The sequence below is a fragment of the Puma concolor genome, chromosome E4 (assembly GCF_028749965.1).
Source record: "Puma concolor isolate L17-30 chromosome E4, mPumCon1.1.hap2, whole genome shotgun sequence".
Taxonomy (NCBI): domain Eukaryota; kingdom Metazoa; phylum Chordata; class Mammalia; order Carnivora; family Felidae; genus Puma; species Puma concolor.
The window spans coordinates 30,131,218-30,149,999 of NC_141683.1; the positions used below are offsets into that span (position 1 = coordinate 30,131,218).

Sequence of the window (18,782 nt, forward strand, 5' to 3'; positions counted from 1 at the left end):
AACGAGAAGCTAGTTTTTCTGTCTCCCTACAAGGCAGAGGCAACTAGAAAACCCTCCCTCCAAGCACCCCCAAGACTCTGCCATTAAAATGTTCAACCAAACATGGATATGTAAAAGGGAGAGGCTCCAAGAGCTCAGGACAGCCTGGGACAGGGCACTGGGATGTCCCCCACCCAGCCCCCAGCCCCCTCTGGGGACCCCTCCATACAATCAACGGAGAGATCTCTGTACTGTGGCTGGGCTCCTGGCCCTTTGATTTCTGGTATGGAGTCAGCTTCTGCAGCAGAAATTCCATGACGACTTCATAGCCTTTGGGGAACGATGCCAGGATTTCCCAGGGCTTGCAAACCCCTCTGTAGAGGCAGAACCCCACCAGCGTGGTCACTCTCCACAGATTCTCCCTGGAAGGGACCCTAGGCTCCTTTGCCCAGTGTTTCTAGCCCCTCGCTTTCTCCCTTCTTCTTCCTTTCCTCTGTCTCCATTTTCTTTTTCTCCTTTCACTCCTAATTTTCCTTCTTCTTCACCTCCACACCTCCCTGTTCTGTATCGTCTCACACATAGGTAAATCTGAAGATGTTCACTTGGCCTAGGAGCCTAAAATGAGAAAGCATCTCAGGCCACACTTCGATGTTGCAGATCAGTCAGAAGAGCCCCCTGTGGTGTCCTCTCTATTGCCTTGTCCAAGCTTTTGTTACCTACTCAGTACTCATTAGACGTTAACAGGCAATCTTAATTTCCCCAAGATTAAGAGTCTCTCAATTTCCTTAATTTCTTTGCAAAGAAATTATGTCCTTTCAGGGCTGCGCTGGCCAAGACAGAGCAAGCACATTACATTTGATCTCTTCCTCTGATTAACGCTAAAAGTGCTGGTCAAGTACGAAAGCAACTACTTGAAGATTTTGAAAATGATTCATAGCAAGGGGACTGGGTGATGAAAGCCACAATTTGAAAAGGAACCCTTACTGGATGAGTGTCCCAGATTTTTTTCTTTCTCTTTTATCTCCCAACTTTGACCAGAAGCTGGCCGCAGTGTTAAACTTTGCAGCAGGCACATGAAACAAAATCTCTGAGTAAAACCCTGCCATTCTGCAGAAGATCTGGTAAAATGGGAACCTAGGAGTTGTGACTCTATGAGAGGATGGGTGGAATCTCTCTTTCTTTGTCTCTGTCCTGGGGATGGTTCCAGATGCAGAGCTGTGTAGTGGAAATGGAGGTGGCCGCAGCAACAAAGGGGACTAATGACCTAAAGAGTATGTGTGTATGGCAGGGGATCCATATTTGCTCTCTCTCTTTTCTCATTTTACTGTCCTCAATGTGGACCCAGCTGTGCAGTTGTAGTTTTTTAAATGTTAATTTTTGAGAGAGAGAGAGACAGAGTGCAAGCAGAGTAGGGGCAAAGAGAGAGAGGGAGACACAGAATCCGAAGCAGGCTCCAGGCTCTGGGCTGTCAGCACAGAGCCCGACGTGGGGCTTGAACTCATGAACCACGACATCATGACCTGAGCCAAAGTCGGATGCTTAACCGACTGAGCCACTCAGGTGCCCCTATGCAGTTGTAGTAACACAAGCGGTAAAATTCTAAGAGAAAGCCCAGCTTTCTAGACAGAGGACCTGGAAAATGCATTTCTGAAAGCCGGAAAATAGGAGAAGTCTCCAAGAGAAGAGAGTGAGAGAGAAATTCCTGTAAGTCCTGGGATCATTCCAGAGCTACACGTATGGGACAGACCCAACAACCCCTGAGAAGCACATGCATAAGACAGACCCAAAGCAGTATAGCAAAGACTTTAAAAATATAACAGACACTGAAACTACGTCCAACAGAAGGTGAGACAGAACTTGCCGTCTAAACCATACACCAGACTGACTGCTTAAAAAAGAATCAACGTTCTCCAGGAAAATTTAACAAGACTAAGAGCCTCACAACATCGTATTAAAAATGTCCAGAATACAATCCAAATTTACTTGACACTTGTAATCCAAATTTAACAAGACTAAGAGCCTCACAACATCATATTAAAAATGTCCAGACTACAATCCAAATTTACTTTACTTGTAATCAATTCTCAAGGAAAAATAAAAAAATCAGCAGAGGCCAATCCTGAGATCACCCAGATGCTGAAATTAGCAGTTGATAAAGACATTGTGTAAATTTCAGGTGTATAACATAATGGTTTGACCTACACATATTGTGAAATGATTACTGCAATAAGTGTGGTTAGCATCCAGCACCTCACATAGATAAAATAAAAAGAGAAAGAAAAGAAAAAAAATTCCCCTTGTGATGAGAACTCAGGATTTACTCTTTTAATGACTTTCACATATATTATATGGCAGTATGAGCTACAGTCATCATGTATATTGTTAGATCCCTAGTATTTTTTTATCTTGTCACTGGAAGTGTGTACCTTTTGGCCACCTTTCTCCAATCCCACCCTCACCCCACCGCCTCTGACAACCATCAATGTGATCTTTTTTTCTATGAGTTTGTTTGTTGTTGTTTTTTAAGAGTCCACATATAAGTGAGTTCATACACTATTTGTCTTTCTTTGTCTGACTTATTTCACTTAGCATAATGCCCTCAGAGTCCACTCTGCTGTCACAAATGACAGGATTTTCTCATTTTTTATGGCAAAAGAAAATTCCATTGTATACAGATAGATAGATATGGTTGGATTTAAATCTACCATTTAATGATCTGTTTTCTGTTTGTCTCCTCTGTTTTTGTTCCAATGTTTTAGGATTTCAGTGGGTCTTAGGATTCTTTACATACCTAACTTTTCATAGTCTACATAGAGTTGATATTTTACAAAACTGTTTAAGTTTAGAAAAGGAAATTATAGGGCACTTGGGTGGCTCAGTCAGTTAAGCACCCAACTCTTGGTTTCAGTTCAGGTCATGATCTCACAGTTCATAAGTTCAAGCCCCACATTGGGCTTCATGCTGACAGTGCAGAGCCTGCTTGGGATTCTCTCTCTCCCTCTCTCTCTGCCCCTCCCCCGCTTGCGCTCTCTGTCTCTCTCTCTCTCTCAAAATAAATAAACTTTTTAAAAAAATTATAAAGGAAATTATAGTGTAGTAGATTCATACCATATAATATTATCCACTAAAATTATGTTTACAAAAAGGTTTTAACTTAGGAAAATTCTATGATTAAGATGTTAAATGAAAAATATGCAAATTGGCATGTACAATATGGGCTTGATAATCCATTTTTAAAAACCATTTTAAAAATTTTTTTATTGAGAGAGGGCAGGGAGAGAGAGAGGGAGAGGGAGAGAGAAAGAGAGTCCCACAAGGGGCAGAGAGAGAGAGAGAGAGAGAGAGAAGTGAGGCTCACCGGAAGAGGGCCTCATGTTCACCTGAAGCAGAGCCTGAGCTCACCTGAGGAGGGACTCGAACTCATGAACCGTGAGATCAGGACCTGAGCCGAAGTCAGACACTTAACCAACTGAGCCACCCAGGCACCCTCTATAAACCATTTTTAAAAGGTAGACCAATTATAAATTATACTTAGGTGATAAAAGATGTATTTTTTTTCTTTTTCTTTTTTTAAAAAAAAATTTTTTTTTCAACGTTTATTTATTTTTGGGACAGAGAGAGACAGAGCATGAACGGGGGAGGGGCAGAGAGAGAGGGAGACACAGAATCAGAAACAGGCTCCAGGCTCCGAGCCATCAGCCCAGAGCCTGACGCAGGGCTCGAACTCACGGACCGCGAGATCGTGACCTGGCTGAAGTCGGACGCTTAACCGACTGCGCCACCCAGGCGCCCTTTTTTTTCTTTTTCAAAAAATTTTACAGGCTTTCAAATATGCCCCAAGAAGTCCATATGACTTTTACAATCACCCTGCTCCCAAATAAAATATATAAGGAACTGACTTGTATTGAAAACTGGGTACATTTTAAGAATAAGCAAATTAAAAGAGTGTTGGGGGCTTGTACGGGGAATTGATAGGGTCACCTACCTCTGTGACCCGTCTTCCATGTTGAATAGTGTCAGGATAACCTCTTCCGTGTAGGTCTGAGCCAGCAGGTAGAGGATCTTCTTTATGGTATCTTGGGCTGTGGTTTCAGTAATTCTGTTCATATTGTGGTAAATGTACTGGATGATTTCTGGCACCTGAAGTTGGAGGGGGCCAAGGAAGAGCAAGGTTCTTTCTGGACACTCAATGCCAGCTCATCGGGAGGCATGTAACTAAGCGCCCACATAAAGTCTGTGGATGCACACAGATCTGAACCTGTCCCCAGCAGTCACTGTCCCGTTCTGGTTAGGCCACACCTGTGTGGCTGGGGGCTGTCCTGTCCCCATATGTTAACAGGGGCAAAATGGAGAGCATCAGGGAAGGGTGACTCAAGTTATGTCTGGAAAGCATGTCATGAAGAATGAAGCAAGTGTCTGGGATGAGCAACTCGGAGAAGGGAGGACGGGAGACATAAGGCCTATGGTAGTGGGAAGGGGAGGGCTCAGGTCTCACCATTTATTGGCTACATGGACTCAGCAGTGTGCCTAGTGGTGAACAGCATGGGCCCTGGAGTCACATTGCCTGAATTTGAGCCTCACTTCCTTACCTACCAGTTGCGTGACCTTGGGCAAGTTTTCATCCTCTCGATGCATTATTTCCTCATATAGAAAATGAGAACAACTTTACCCACCTCCATGGTTCTGAGCTACTACATCTACATTGGCTGGAACAGGTCTGTCACATAATAAGTGCTCAAGAAACTTCAGCTACTCAGGCTCATAGCCTTCTTGAGACTTTTCCCCATTTCTAAAAAGAAAACCATTACTTCCTCGCAGACCTGTTGTAAGAATTCAACAAAATAACATGTGGATGAGGCTAGGACCACACATGGCACCTGGTTTTAGTAAAGTGTGAATATTAATTGATTTCCGCATAACTCCAAAAAGTAAACTAGGGCCAGAGTCTGGAAACTATGGGGATGCAGATTTCAATCCACAAGGTGGAACTTTCTTATAATGAAAGATTCACAAATTAGAATGAGCTATGGTTTAAGGTAGTGAGCTTCCCAAAAGTGCTTTCAGCAGAGGCTGGCTGCTCAGGGGTGTTCTGGAAGGGGTTACAGGCATCGAGTGGGAGGTTGCAGTGGCTGACCTCTGGGGTGGCATTCAGCTCGAAGAGCGTATTCCTAGTCTACTCTGAGGCATTCGGATGAGTGTTCAGGCCAGAGAGAGTGGCAAGGGTAAGAATCAGTTTGCTAATTGGACCTATCATGGAGGTGTCATTAGCATCATAGAGGAGTGGGTTAGGCCATTAAAATGAGAGTGAATCTATCAATCCGTGAGACCTTTAAAAATGGCATAACAAAAAGACAAAGATAAACTATGCTGTCTTAATTTTACTAAGAAACAATCCCACCTCTGACAAAAGAGTCTCTGTATTCCATTTCTGATTCAGGTCAGTGTCTCATAAATTCATACACATATAATATAGATATATGAGATCGATCGATCGATCGATAAACAGACCTCTGTCTTCACCTTGTATTCTCCCACCTGAATGAAGATGAAGGCGCCCACAGACCTAACATACCGTCTGGAAGCAGGAGAGATAACTGAGTTCTCTTCTGGTCCTACGCCCCCACAAGTAGCCTCCTGCTACAACTTTATTCTTCCCTTTCTGGTAGAAGTGGAGACTGGGAGGTCACCTTTTCCAATGGAATGGCCTTCCACACAATTGCAAACAACTCCTCCTTTAACTTTTTCTCCTCTGGGCTAAAGGATTGCAATTCCTTGAACCCCAACCAGTAGCAAATCAAACAGAACAAGATCCAAAACAGAGTGGAAGAATCCTTAAGTTGACCTTGAACCATTAAGTCCCTCAGAGCTGGTACCTTCCCAATCTCTGGCATAGGGTGCTTCAGGATCATCTTTAACATCTTGGAAGCTGCACAGACATCATGCCTGCTGGCATTGGTCATGGCCTCCATTGGCACCATTATCACATCTGCTCTCTCTTCGGGGGTCAGGTATTTCCTGAAGAACTGAAGAGAGAACAACAGTTGTCTCTGCAATGTCAGCATCCCACTCTGGGAGTGCCCGAAGCCTCTGGACTCCAAAGAGACCAGTCAACCAGGGTCCAGTGGAGGCAGCCCCTGGCTACTATCTGGCTGTTCCATGGTGTGAGGCCAGGCTCCCGAGTGTCATTAGCTCTTAAGTCCTCAGGTAACAACAATGGTCCAGACAACATGATACTGAGAAAAATGCAATAAGGCATTTCTATTTTGAATTTGGAACATAATTAGGTGATTCCATTTGGAAATAAGTTCTGATGTTTAGTGAATTTGCAGCATTCCAAAGCAAGCAGTGACTGCCAGGGTCTAAAACAGATGTGCCTCCTGTCTCTAAATGTACACACCTCAGTGAAGCTCATGCACTCACACAAGAAAGAGAGTCTCAACTCTGTGCCTGGTTTTATGCTGGGAGCTGGGGAAGCCCACACACAAGGCACCCTCTGGCTTTGCCCTCAAGGAACTTACTGTCAGGGCAGGGCAGGGAAATAGGCAGTCGTGGTGCCATGTGAGAAATGCCAGTGAGGGACACAGTGTGGACAAAGCTAGACTTGCAAGATTAGACAAGGCTTCCTGGAGGAAATACCTCTGAAATCCATACTTGGTGAAAGTGGGGGAAAGAGTTCCAGGCAGGGAACAGACTCTGCAAAGGCCTAGGGAGGAGTTTTGTGTGGTCACTGTGTCCTGCAAGGGACCTGGGCCAGGTGGGAAAGGGGAATCAAGACAAGATGAGGCAAGGGAGTCAGGCAGGAGCCAGATCGTGCAGGACCTCATTGGCTATATGAAGTCTGGCCTTTAGGATAAGAATAATGGAGAGTCAGTGCAAAGTCCAAAGAGGAATAATATGATGATATGTGCATTTTAGAACTAATTCTCTGATGACAGTACAGAAAATGGTGTGACAAGAAGCATGGTTGGAAACAAGGCAATTGACAGGAGGCTGTTGCAATAACCCAGGCAAGAGATTGATGGTGGAATAGCTGTGGTGGGGCCAGAGCAGAGTGGATGGATTCAAGAGCCACTCAGGACGAGGGTGGACAGACATGGGATTAAATTGGATGTGGAAAGTGAGGAAAAGAGGGAAGGATGACTCTTGGATTTCTGGCTGGCGTGTCTGAAGTAGATTAAGCTTGAGGACACCATTGTTAAGACAAGCAATACACCCTTGCTGATTGAATAGGGTTAAAGCTAGTCCACAAATAAAGGTACATGAACACAATCAGTGAGTGGAGGATAGGGTCGACTATGCCCCTATTTTAAAACTCTCTCAATAACCTCAAACTTCAATCAACTCAAGTGCAGCTAGGGGAATGGGCCTTACCCCTCCAGCATGCTGTCCATGAGACCTTGATTTGGGGGCAGTTCCCTGTGTGGGGGAGTACTCTTCTGTGACCCCAGCCAGGCTCTCTGTAATCTCTACTCGGCCATCTTTCTCCCCTGTGAACGCTCCCCATCTGGGCATCCCATACACCCATGGAGAGCAAGGGTTACCATTGCGAGATTCTGTATGTTGGCAAACCATCCTCCGCGGAAATTCTTCTGCAAATCCTTCAGGATGATCTCTGTCTTCTGTTTCATACCTCCGATCCAAAAACAACAATTAAGGGGCAGGGCCTTCACTGGGAGAAAGGAACGCACCCTCCCTCACTTCCCCTCCAAATCTCAGAGAAGATCAACAAGGTTCAACAGGTGGAGTAATGTTTGCCCAGCAGAATGGGGAGAGTTCCCTAGTGCCAGGTTGATGGGTGGAGGGAGATTGTAGTTGGCAAGGTGGTCTGGTCCCCTGGCCCCTGCTGTCCCCGTACCCATGCCACAGTGAGAACTGTTCCCACTCCCCACCCCCACAGCTAGCAAAACAGGAAGTACATCCTACTGAATCATAAAAAGCTAAGGTTTCTGAAACTCCCTCTAAGGCACATTTGCAAATTCCTCTAGCACCTCTGTAAGTGTGTGTGGCTGTCTGTATCTTTGGTTTTTCTGGGACAGAGAAGGTCTAGACCAAAGATTCCCAAGTTTGTTCCCTGAGAAACAATGCTCATTTTCTCAGTCCTACACCCAAGCAGTAGCGACGGGACAGCGGGAAGTTTTGGAGATGGAAGCTGATCTCATAAGTGGCTGCAAATCTAGGTCTCCCTTTTTGCCAGGGATTTCCTAGAATCTTTTATAACAGGGCATTTCATCAGCAATGGGATTGGAGTTCATTTAGATAAAGCAGATTTATTCCAGCACCCCCACACGAGAGAACTGCCCTTTGGTGTGCCTGTCACAAGGCAGGCACTCAGTGGCTGGTGCTTGTATGCTCCTGCTACTCAGTGGGTCCCCCAACTGCAGCCACATGATGGTCCAGGCTCATATCACTTACTTCTATGAAGCACAAGGATTTTGAAAAAGTAATGCAATGCCTCCGATGCCTCTACGCTGATCTCATGGTTGGCGTTCATGCAGGAGAGACCTAAAATGCCCATCATCTTCCCAGTCATCGAGAACTCCATCATGTGCTGCTGGGAAGAGGAAACCATTACCTCCTCACTGTCCCCAAAGGAGCTCCTCCCCACCATGACCATCATCCACCTCCAACCTTCCCTTTCTTCCCACATCACTAAATTATTTGCTTGTGTGTGGCCTCTCACCCCACCAGCGCCATGTTCTGTCCTGGCGTGGGGAACCTTCCAAACTGACACCCAGGGAAATGGGACAGCCAGGCACCTGAAATACGTTAGCCGATGCAAAGCTGTGGACCCATCCCAGCTCTCTAGGACAAGTTGCCCCACCAAGACTGAGATGTGTCTGGCCAGTTAGTTAACTAGGCTGAGGGCAATATCCCATGGAAGCAGAAAAGGCACGAAGGCTAAATAAACAAATAAATAAGGTGCTCTGGTTAATCCTTGCAGAGCCTCAGGCTCAGTCAGGCACCCCAGAGAGGCAAGGCCCATCGGGTCAGCCTTTCCTGCCACCCCAGGCACTCACCGACAGTCTAGGGAAATTGCAAATAAATCTCAGCATCCGGGAAATGGTGCCCAAGGCCCGGATCTGTTGATGCACTTTCTCTGACAGTGTTAGCCAAGGCAAGATGATCTGGAAAGGCAGCATAGAGACACCAACAACACCTTCGATGGGAAACATCCCTCCTTGTTTTGAGTCTACATCTCTAACTGCCGAAAAGACAAACAGCTGCTCGCTCTGGCGGCGCATATACCAAAAAGACAAACAGGAGGGAGTCGCAGCAGGTGACAGCTCCGTGAACTTGGCAAAGCAAGGGTGTCTTTGGCCCTTCACCTATTACCTTCTGAGACTCTTCCTATAGAAACGGTTAAAGACAGTGATGCACTTGGAGGAGGAATTGCAAAGCAGAAGAGCTGGGAGGGACGAGATGCCGTGGAGAGCAGGGGTTCTGTTCACATCATAAATGCACAAACTCTTCCCCACTAAGCCCAGGCCAAGGTGGAAATAGTCTCCGAGAGATGAGATTTGGAAGCATTAACTTCTCTTACTAGTAGTAATACTCCTAGTGACCAAACATATAAGTTGTCTGTGTATAATAATTCACTTTATCCTCCCAACAACCCTATGAGACAGGCTGAGACACCATCAGGTGGGAGAGACCTATGTCCTATTCGGCACAAACCTTTGGAAAAGTGTGTCCTGCTTGCATAGGAGCTGGACAGACGCCCTTCAGGGTGGCCTTTCTGCCAGAACATTAAATCCTATCGTGAACATTCGGAGGCAAAAAACAAATAAAAATAAAAACGAATGAACCACCACCCATACGTACCTGACACCCAATCCAAATATTAATTCAGAATTGATCACAGGCATAAATCTAAAACCTACAACTATAAACTTCTAGGAGGAAAATAGGAGAAAATATTTGAGATCTTAGGTTAAGCAAACAATTCTTAGGTAAGGCAATAAAAGTATAACCATAAGAGAAAAACTTGATATTTGGGCTTCATCAAAATGCATACCTACTTTTCGAAAGACCCTGTTAAGAGAATAAAAGACAAGCCACAGAATGGGAGAAAACATCTGCAATTCACGTATCTGACAAAAGCCTTATGTCCAGAATAAAGAACTCTCAAAACTCAAAAATAAGATAATAAACCAATTTTTTATTTTGTAATGTTTATTTATTTTTGAGAGAGAGAGAGGAAGCTGGGAAGGGGCAGAGAAAGAAGGAGAGAGAGATCCCAAGCAGGCTCTGCTCTGTCAGCTCAAAGCCTGACACAGGGCTCAAACCCATGAACTGTGAGATCATGACCTGACCTGAGTCAAAGCCACAAGTCAGATGCTTAGCCAACTGAGCCACCCAGGTGCCCCAATAATACCCCAATTCTTAAAAATGGGCAAAAGATATGAATAGACACTTCACCAAAGCAGATATACAGAGAAAAAATAAACCCACGCAAGGTGCTCGACATCATTAGTCATTAGGAAATGCAAGTTAAAACCACAAGGAGATACCACTACGCACCCATAAGAATGACCATCTTTAATAAAACACACTAACAATACCACGTGCTGGCAGGGACGCAGGCTGGCTACATTGCGGATGGGATCACAAAATTATACAGCTACTCTGGCAAATACTCTGGAAGTTCCCTATAACAGTAAAATATGCACATACAATTCGGCAATCCCGCTCCTAGGTATCTGCCCAGGTGAAATAAAGAATCTATGTATGTACCCATTTGCAACTATGTGGATGGAACTGGAGGGTATTATGCTAAGCGAAATTAGTCAGAGAAAGACAAATATCATATGACTTCACTCATATGAGGACTTGAAGACACAGAACAGATGAACATAAGGAAAGCAAAAATAATATAAAAACAGGGAGGGGGACAAAACATAAGAGACTCTTAAATATGGAGAACAAACAGAGGTTTACTGGAAGGGTTGTGGGAGGTAAACAGAGGGGTTAAATGGGTAAGGGGCATTAAGGAATCTACGCCTGAAATCACCATTGCACTATATGTGAACTAATTTGGATGTAAATTAAAATAAAATAAAATAAAATAAAATAAAATAAAATAAAATGTATTAAAATCTTCTAAAATATGAACAGTAAAAAAAAAAATCTATGTACAAAAGCCTGAATGCACATATTTATTGCAGCTTTATTCGTAATCACCCCAAACTGGAAACAAGCCAAATGTTCCTCAACTAGAGAAGGGGTACACAGCTGTGATCCATCGGGACAATGACAAAATAGAAAGGAATGGATTAGTGATATATATAACAACATGGGTGAGTCTCGGATACACAGTGCTATATGAAAGAAGACAGACATAAGAGGCTATATGATTCTGTTTATATGACATTTTGGAAAAGGCAAAACAATAGGGACAGAAAACAGATCATCTATTGCCAAGGTGGGTACAGGGGTTGACTACAGAGTCATGGGGGGATTTTTGGCGTTGGTAGATCTACTCGGTAGCTTGATTATCGTTGTGGTTACATGACTGCGTTTGTCAAAACCCGTAGAACTATATGCACTAGGAAGGGTGCATTATACTATATGTAAATTACACCTTAACAAAAATATGAAAAATAAAACAAAGACAAAAAGAGAGAGGAGCCCTTTGGAAAACTAAATAGGCCTTAAATGGTTTTTTTTTTTTTTTCAAAATTAAAACTCTTTCTGATCCTGCTGTGCAAAGTCAAACATGAAATAGGTGAAGTGTCATGCAATCATATAATTTTGTGGGAAAAATTATGTCTAAAATAGCCACACTTGATTTTTTTGTTTTCAGAATTACCTCGAAGTAGCAAATATAATCCAAATGTTGTTGCATATAATAATATCTATTTTTCTCATTTAAATTTCATTTATCAAGATAAATCAATAAATGAAATTTTGGAAACTACATCAAGCAGTGCCTTTGGGGGGCACCATTTATCTTTGGATAACGAGGACCCCAGTAATGGATTTCCTGAGGACTCCACCCTGATGGAGAACCAAAGTTCAGCATCTCCATTCCCCATAAACTCAAATTATAACAGTGCATTTACTAGTTCGCTTACAGTGAAGGTACCCACAAAGCACAGAAACACATCTCAACAAACGTACCAGAAAGGATACATTTCAAAAAAATCACGTCACTAATCCCAATATGGATATGTTTCCTCTCTAGACACAGCCCTCATCAAAGTTGTTTTTATTATTTCTTATAATGTTTATTTATTCTTGAGAAAGAGCGAGAGACAGAGTGAGCACGGGCAGGTGGAGGGGCAGAGAGAGAGGGAGACACAGAATCCGAAGCAGGCTCCATCCAGGCTCTGAGCTGTCAGCACAGAGTCCGACGTGGGATTCGAACTCATGAGCTGTGAGATCATGACCTAAGCCAAAGTCAGACACTTAACCGACTGAGCCCTACCAAGTACCCACAAAAAAGTTTTTTAAAGATATCCAGGCGATCCTGTCTCTGCATTTGTAGTCACACATAATGTTTTATCCAAAATTATATTATCCTCATTAATTACCATCTTGTTGATGAAAGTAGGTTTCATGTGACTCTGGGCTACTTCCCCAATTCAAATTCAACCCCGAGAGATGACAACGTATCATAACTAAGAATATTTGAAAGGTTCTAAAGACAGTGAGAAGGAGACAGGAAGTGGTCTCCAAGTCATTGTGATTGCTCTCTGAGGTTTGAGAACTTATGGCCTCTGTGCTGAAAAGACCCCCAGACTATCCCCATACTCCTTATCTTTCCTCCCAAAGATCAGACTTAAAATAGGGCTTCCGTTTCCCCGATTTCTCCAGTCACTTACCTCCAGGAAGTTCTGCAGCAGAGACATGTCGGGGTCCATATCTTCCATTACAAGAGCTTGTAACATGTCATCTAAGGCCTGGACCGTCTGACAAGTGAGGAAGCATGGAGCGTAGGTGGACCGACAGCCGCTGTGCTAGCTTGGCTCCCTGGGGCACTCCCCCCTGTCCCTCAGATCCCACCTCAGGAGGAAAGAAAGTGGGGGCTGGGCTAGCCTTGCTGCCACACTCCCATCTTCCCAAGTGCTGACCTTTCTTGACGTCACTGAAGGCTGGGCCAAGGCCAGCCCAAATTGTAAACCAAGTAGTAAAATGTAGGCATTGGGCAGTTCTCCCCAACAAATATAGCCCCCATGATATTCTCACCATTAGAGATTCATTCTGGTAGATTAAGGAAAGTTCTATTTTTAAAACTGAAAACTCTTGAGAAGATTTGGCAGTCCATTGGCCGGTTAAGTTATTCCATAAAATTTGTGGGTTTTATCATTAGACTGTCTCTTCCTAGAGAAATAGGAGACTTAGCGAGAGAGGACACAGGTAGTGTGGCAGCATGGGCCAGTCCTCGGGGAGACAGGTGATGATGAGGCAGAGGGGTTACTTCGAGCAGCACGAGGGCCATGGAGCTATGAGCTCCTGAAGGTCAGAGAGGAGGGGAAGAGGGTCTAGGAGCTAAGAGGACCCAGGAAGCCTCTGAAGATAAATCCTCTCCTGTGGAGACCTCCACCAGGAGGCGATGGTGGGGATTACCTGGAGGTAGAGACTAGCACTCTCTTTTCTGTCTAGACTAGGCATGATGAGCGGCAGAGAGAATATGCTAGAGAGGCCAGCATTCACCAGATCCAGTTTCTGGGATAAGTAGAATGGTGGATTCACCTGGCTGGGGTGAGAGGGGAGGAATGACAAGAGAGCTTTGGAGGATATCAGTGGCAGGGTGGGATATGTTTCTAGCACCCTGGGGCAGAACCTTCTCTGCTCTCCCTTCTGAGGACAGCAAACAGTAAGGACCTGGGCTCCCAAACACCTTCCAATGACCTACTTGCCAGGAAAAGAGGTCCTGGGCTCTTGGGGAGCCTTTCCTACACTGGATGTCCTAATAGGCTTCTGATAGTGAAACTGGGGGTACGTCCACCACCCCAGGATGCTGGTAGATGAGGCAGCCATCATGGGGCCCTGCCACCCACAGCGCAAAACTCAAGTCCCCAAACCTTGCCCTTCCTCCCAACCCAAATGTTCACAGCATCAAAGGCCCAGGGGCTCAGAAGAGGTAACAGCAAGGAAGGAACCTCAGGGCCACGATGCAGAGCATGGCTCGCTGATGCACACTGCTGACCAAGACCTCGGTGGATTCTTCGAGGATTAATACCTAGAAGCGCCAGGAAGAAACAAGAATCTCTCTCAGAGAGAGATGCCAGCCCTTGGCTCTGGGACTTGGTCATCCTCATCCCTGGATGACCAACTCCCAGAAGAGCTTGGGTCTCTCTCACCTCAATTTTCTTGGCCAGAATGGTTTTGGGAAAGTAATCATTCATACTGCCGTTTGCCTGGGCCTGAACAGTGGCGCTCAAGGTTTCCACAGCCCTCAGGAACTTCAGTTTTTCCGACTCTGACTAGGGAAAAAAACCACAGAAATTTCTTGCCTGTGAACCAGGCCTCAGCCCTTCACTTCTCCTACAGGCTGCACCCAAAAACCTGTACCCCAGACCCTGCCCCACACACCCAGCCCAGACCTCAGAGCAGCCTGGATGGATAGCTCACTTGATTTCCTCAACACAGTTCCCCCATACCCTAGACTGACACTCATCAATGTCCCAGTCCCCTCACGGCCCTCTGGGGACAGTGGAGCTAGGGGTCCCCATGGAAGATTCTTTCAGGTCAGATTGTCCAGGTCAGAAGGCAAAAATGGGCTGAATTTCAGGTGCTTTTCAAACCAGGGCTAGTATCCAAAACCCAAGGAAACGTGAGTTCTCATTTTTTTCTACTTTCTCCTCAGCTCCCAAAAGGTCCAGTCAATTTCCTTACCGGTTGTCCTTCTTCTAGAAATTCCTGAATGAACTCACAAGCTTCTCTTTCTGACTGGCGCAATCCTGCAAAGGGATGTAGTTGGGAGGAGGCTGGCTGATTACCTCAGATGGAACAAGAAACCAGGGCCATCCTATCCCCTTATCCTCTGCCAAGAAGGTTCAAAACCATCAGGGCCTGGGCGGGTATCTCAGCTCCAAGAACCAGCTTCTCCAAATCTAGGGCCTGGTGTGGATCTCTGAAGACTAAGTGGAAAAGCAATCATGTGGGGAATCAGGTAAGACTCCTGGCTTCTCACAGAGGCAGGTCTGACAATGGACAGGTGTCTGCATCACGAATGGCCAGATATAGAAAGGTAATTATAAAGAGAGAGATCTTTAAGTCACCCCCAGTGGCCACGAACTACTGGAGCTCTCCTAGACAGGCTTTGAAATCCTGTGAATGGACTTGAAATCTCAAATGAGCCTTGGAACCTCCCTTGTCAATTGGGCTGGTAGAGCCCTCTGGGAAAGCCTCCCCGAGTAGGGCCCCAGAGGCTGGGGGGGAGGGGGGGCAACGCTAAGAACGCAGACTGAGCACCCCCAGGGTGTCAGGAGGGATGAATCAAGAGGCTGGAGATGGTAGCAGTTCTAGAGCGAGAAGCAACAGAAGCAACCAGACCTGGGTTCAGGCCAAGTCACATTGCCCGGCCAGCAGAGCGCACTGAGGGTGGGGCTTAAAGCCATAGCACAGCAGTCAAACCCCAAACTGCCTGAGTTCAAAGCTCAGCTCTTCTACTTTATTGGCTCCGTGAGCTTCCGCAAAGCAAACTCTCTCGACTTGTATGTCCCCATCCATACGATGGCAAAGACGATGGTTAACTACTACCGTTGTAAGGCTTAAATGGATGAATGTATGTAAAGAGCAAATTGAATGTCCCCAGCTTCAGTTCTGTCATCTTCACATGGGGATGATAATCACGGTATGTATTATTGTGATGAGGTCTGAATTCATTCATTCATGTAAAATATTAGGAGAATCCCTGGCACATAGCAGGGAAATCAATGAATTCATTCTTTGGCATCTGTTTATTGAGCATCTTCTAGGGAAAAGGCTCTCTTCTAAGTAGAGCTTACAGGCCAAATGGCTCCTTCACGGAAACTCTGGTTACTATTGTTTTAAAGGTATTCTTTTTGTATTTGCTCATATAGGTTTGTATACATACACGGAGGTCAGAGAAAAGCTCACTGACTCAATTTGAGCAGTCTTGAAGGGCCGGTCCTTTACGTGAGGATCAAACCATACAGACATCTAGGGAAAGAGCATTCTAGGCCCAAGGAACAGCAAATGCAAAGGCCCAGAGGCAGGATCATGCCTGGCATGCTCATGGAAAGCAAGGACCGTGTGCCTGGAGTGGAGGGAGCAAGGAGAATGGCAGGTGACAGAAGCGGAGTGGTAATGGGACACGTCACAAGGGCCTTTCAAGGCCTATGGAAAGGGCTACTGTAAGGACTCGGGCTTGGGCCCTGAATGGGACGGAAGCCCTGGATAGGCTTTGAGTAAAAGAGTGGTATGGTCTGACTTTTGTTTAACAAGATCAGTCTGGCTGTTCAGCTGAGACAGGCATAGAGATGCACACGGCAAGGGGGCATGGGAGTTGGCTCCCTGAACAGCTGTGAGCTGGGTGAGCTTTAATTCAAAGCCCCAGCGTCCTGTTCCCCGCCTGGCTCCAGGCTCCTCGCGGAGGCAGTTCTGAAGACAGACAAGAGCCCAGAGCTGTGAAGGAGGCAGCCGGAAGTGGGTAGGCTCGTGCCCACCAGGTGACATCTCGAGCAAAGGCTGGGCCTATCACCTTCACCTCTGGAAACGCAGCCCGGTCCGGGGCCAACTGCTCACCCGTTAAGTCAGGATTCCAAGAGACTTGGTGAGTTGATCGCGACAAGGTGACTCTGCCTAATTGGTGCTTGTGAGGATATGGATTCATCTGCATCCTTGGGGTAGCAGCCTGCAGCCTGTGAGGACTGTAGCCAGGTCAGGCGTTAGATGCTCCTTCCTAGGGATACAGCTTCTCCACCGAGGGGTGAAGCTGTGCGAGGCAGGACATTTACAAGAAAAGAACTGGCTGAGCAATGCCAGTGCCAGCTTCTCACCGTCAGCTCCCTTTCCCTCCCCCATGGGAAGATATGCGACCCTCGGAAAGGGCCCTGACTCATCCCGACTTGTCTACGAGTCTTCCATTCAGGGCGTGACCTGCAAGGGCAAATTTCAACTGCAGACGTGGTCTCCTGGGGGCCTCATCACTACTGTCTAAAAGACAGAATGAGGCACCAATGATATCCGTCCCTCTGCCTCTGGGTCAAATTGACTCTGGGAGTCTTGTTGCTAAAATCCTAAAGCTCCCACGGTGCCTGGGTGGCTCAGTGGGTCAAGCGTCCAACTCCTGTTTTCAGCTCAGGTCATGATCTCACAGGTTCAGCTTGTGAGTTCGAGCCCCACCTTGGGCTCTGCACTGACTTTGCAGAGCCTGCCTGGGGTTCTCGGTCTCCCCCTCTCTCTGCCCCTCCCCCTCTCGCTCTCTCTCAAAAATAAACATTAAAAAAATAAAATAAAATAGAATAAAATCCTAAAGCTCCCTTATACCAGAGACTTCTGTCCCCCTTCCCCAATTCATCAATCCCATTTTGCCCTGTGGTAGGGGAGCTAAGAGCCCCTAAATATCTGTCCCCGCCCGCAGACACTGCCCAGGAAAATCTTCTCGTGGACCAGGAGACCACTGCCTGAGCCAGTTCTCTCACTGCCCTGCCCTTGGGGTCCCCAAACTTGGGTATCCCATTATGGGCTATTCTTAGAAGAGCCTTGACAGAGGGCCTGCCCCTGCCTTCTTTTGTGTCCCCATGTGTTAGCTGGTCTCTGTCAGTCCTGTGGCTGGGGAGCTTCCTCCTCTGACTGGTTGCCCCCTCGGAACTCCCCAGCACTTGGTCACTTTCCCTGGGCCTAACTCATCCCAATTGTCTACAATACAGAATCGAGCGCCCTGTTATGAGCAGTTCGGTTAAGTTGAAGATCCTTAGGTCCACAATTAGGACGCTCACTCCTCCAGAGACCCCTAGAGACCTGCTCCACCCACGCACCTCTACCCAGAATGGAGTCTCCCCCAAGCCTGAGAAAGCCAAGCCCCTGAAGCCCACAGATTCCCCCGGTCCCCAGGGCTCAGCACCAAGGGCCAGGCTGGAATCACCCCTACCCGTAGCCATCGGCCCTGTGTGTGCTGTGGAGAGCGACAGGCAGGCAGGGACCCCTTTACCTGACACACCGGGCACCTCAGATCCAGGGCACGCGCTTCTCCCGGGCATCGTGGCTCCAGGGGGCGCTGTGCCCCGGGTCCTATAGCGGCCCCTGCAGGGCCGGCAGGGAAGTGGGCTGAATTGGAGCTTTCCTCCCCCTCCCCTCCCCCTCCCCGCGCAGGTCCCCAGGTGGGAGGGGCTGTGGGCAACCCTGCCCAGAAGTGGGGGAGGAGACCTTGTGGAAAGCGCCTCCCCCCACCACCCCAAGGAAACTCCTGCGTTGTAGAGCTTTGGAGAAGCTCCTATTTCTCATGGAAACCTCCACTCTGGGCAGGCCAGAGCTCCTAGAACCGCTTCAAGGAACGGGAGACTCAGCCCCACTCATCGCCATCCACTGCCTAGCCTGGCCTGGGGGAAGCCTTCAGACTTCCTGGAGCGGAAGTCCCTGCCGTTGAGAAAGTGGCTCCCAGAGCCCATCTCCTCTGGCCCTGGGGACCCAAGGAGCTCTGGCAGGAACTGTTCCTCATTCCATCCTGCCAGGGAGCAGAGAACCTCTACCACCCCGGCCATCCCCCTGCTTCCCAGGGACCAGGCCAGACCCGCTGGAGACCAGGCGACTCTGCCTCCCTGGGCAGGCATCTTGAGGGCTGGGCAAAACCTCTGCTCAGAAAACTTGGCACAAAAGAACGCTTCATCAGC

General features: G+C 46.9%; 1 protein-coding gene across 1 annotated transcript in view; it reads right to left on the bottom strand.

Annotated features, from left to right (window-relative positions):
- The window catches only part of LOC147572547 (maestro heat-like repeat-containing protein family member 7), a 30,314-nt gene extending 13,471 nt beyond the window's left edge, over positions 1-16,843 (bottom strand). The window contains exons 1-12 of the mRNA XM_086693269.1: positions 16,696-16,843; positions 14,821-14,885; positions 14,286-14,408; positions 14,085-14,164; positions 13,549-13,678; positions 12,804-12,890; positions 8,997-9,104; positions 8,392-8,527; positions 7,521-7,609; positions 5,853-6,002; positions 3,965-4,119; positions 209-353 (exon numbers count right to left, since the gene is read on the bottom strand). Coding sequence (XP_086549395.1) covers positions 209-353; positions 3,965-4,119; positions 5,853-6,002; positions 7,521-7,609; positions 8,392-8,527; positions 8,997-9,104; positions 12,804-12,890; positions 13,549-13,678; positions 14,085-14,164; positions 14,286-14,408; positions 14,821-14,885; positions 16,696-16,789 — 1,362 coding nt within the window. The 5' untranslated portion in view covers positions 16,790-16,843. The remainder of the gene's footprint in view (positions 1-208; positions 354-3,964; positions 4,120-5,852; positions 6,003-7,520; positions 7,610-8,391; positions 8,528-8,996; positions 9,105-12,803; positions 12,891-13,548; positions 13,679-14,084; positions 14,165-14,285; positions 14,409-14,820; positions 14,886-16,695) is intronic.
- Positions 16,844-18,782: the final 1,939 nt, after the last annotated feature.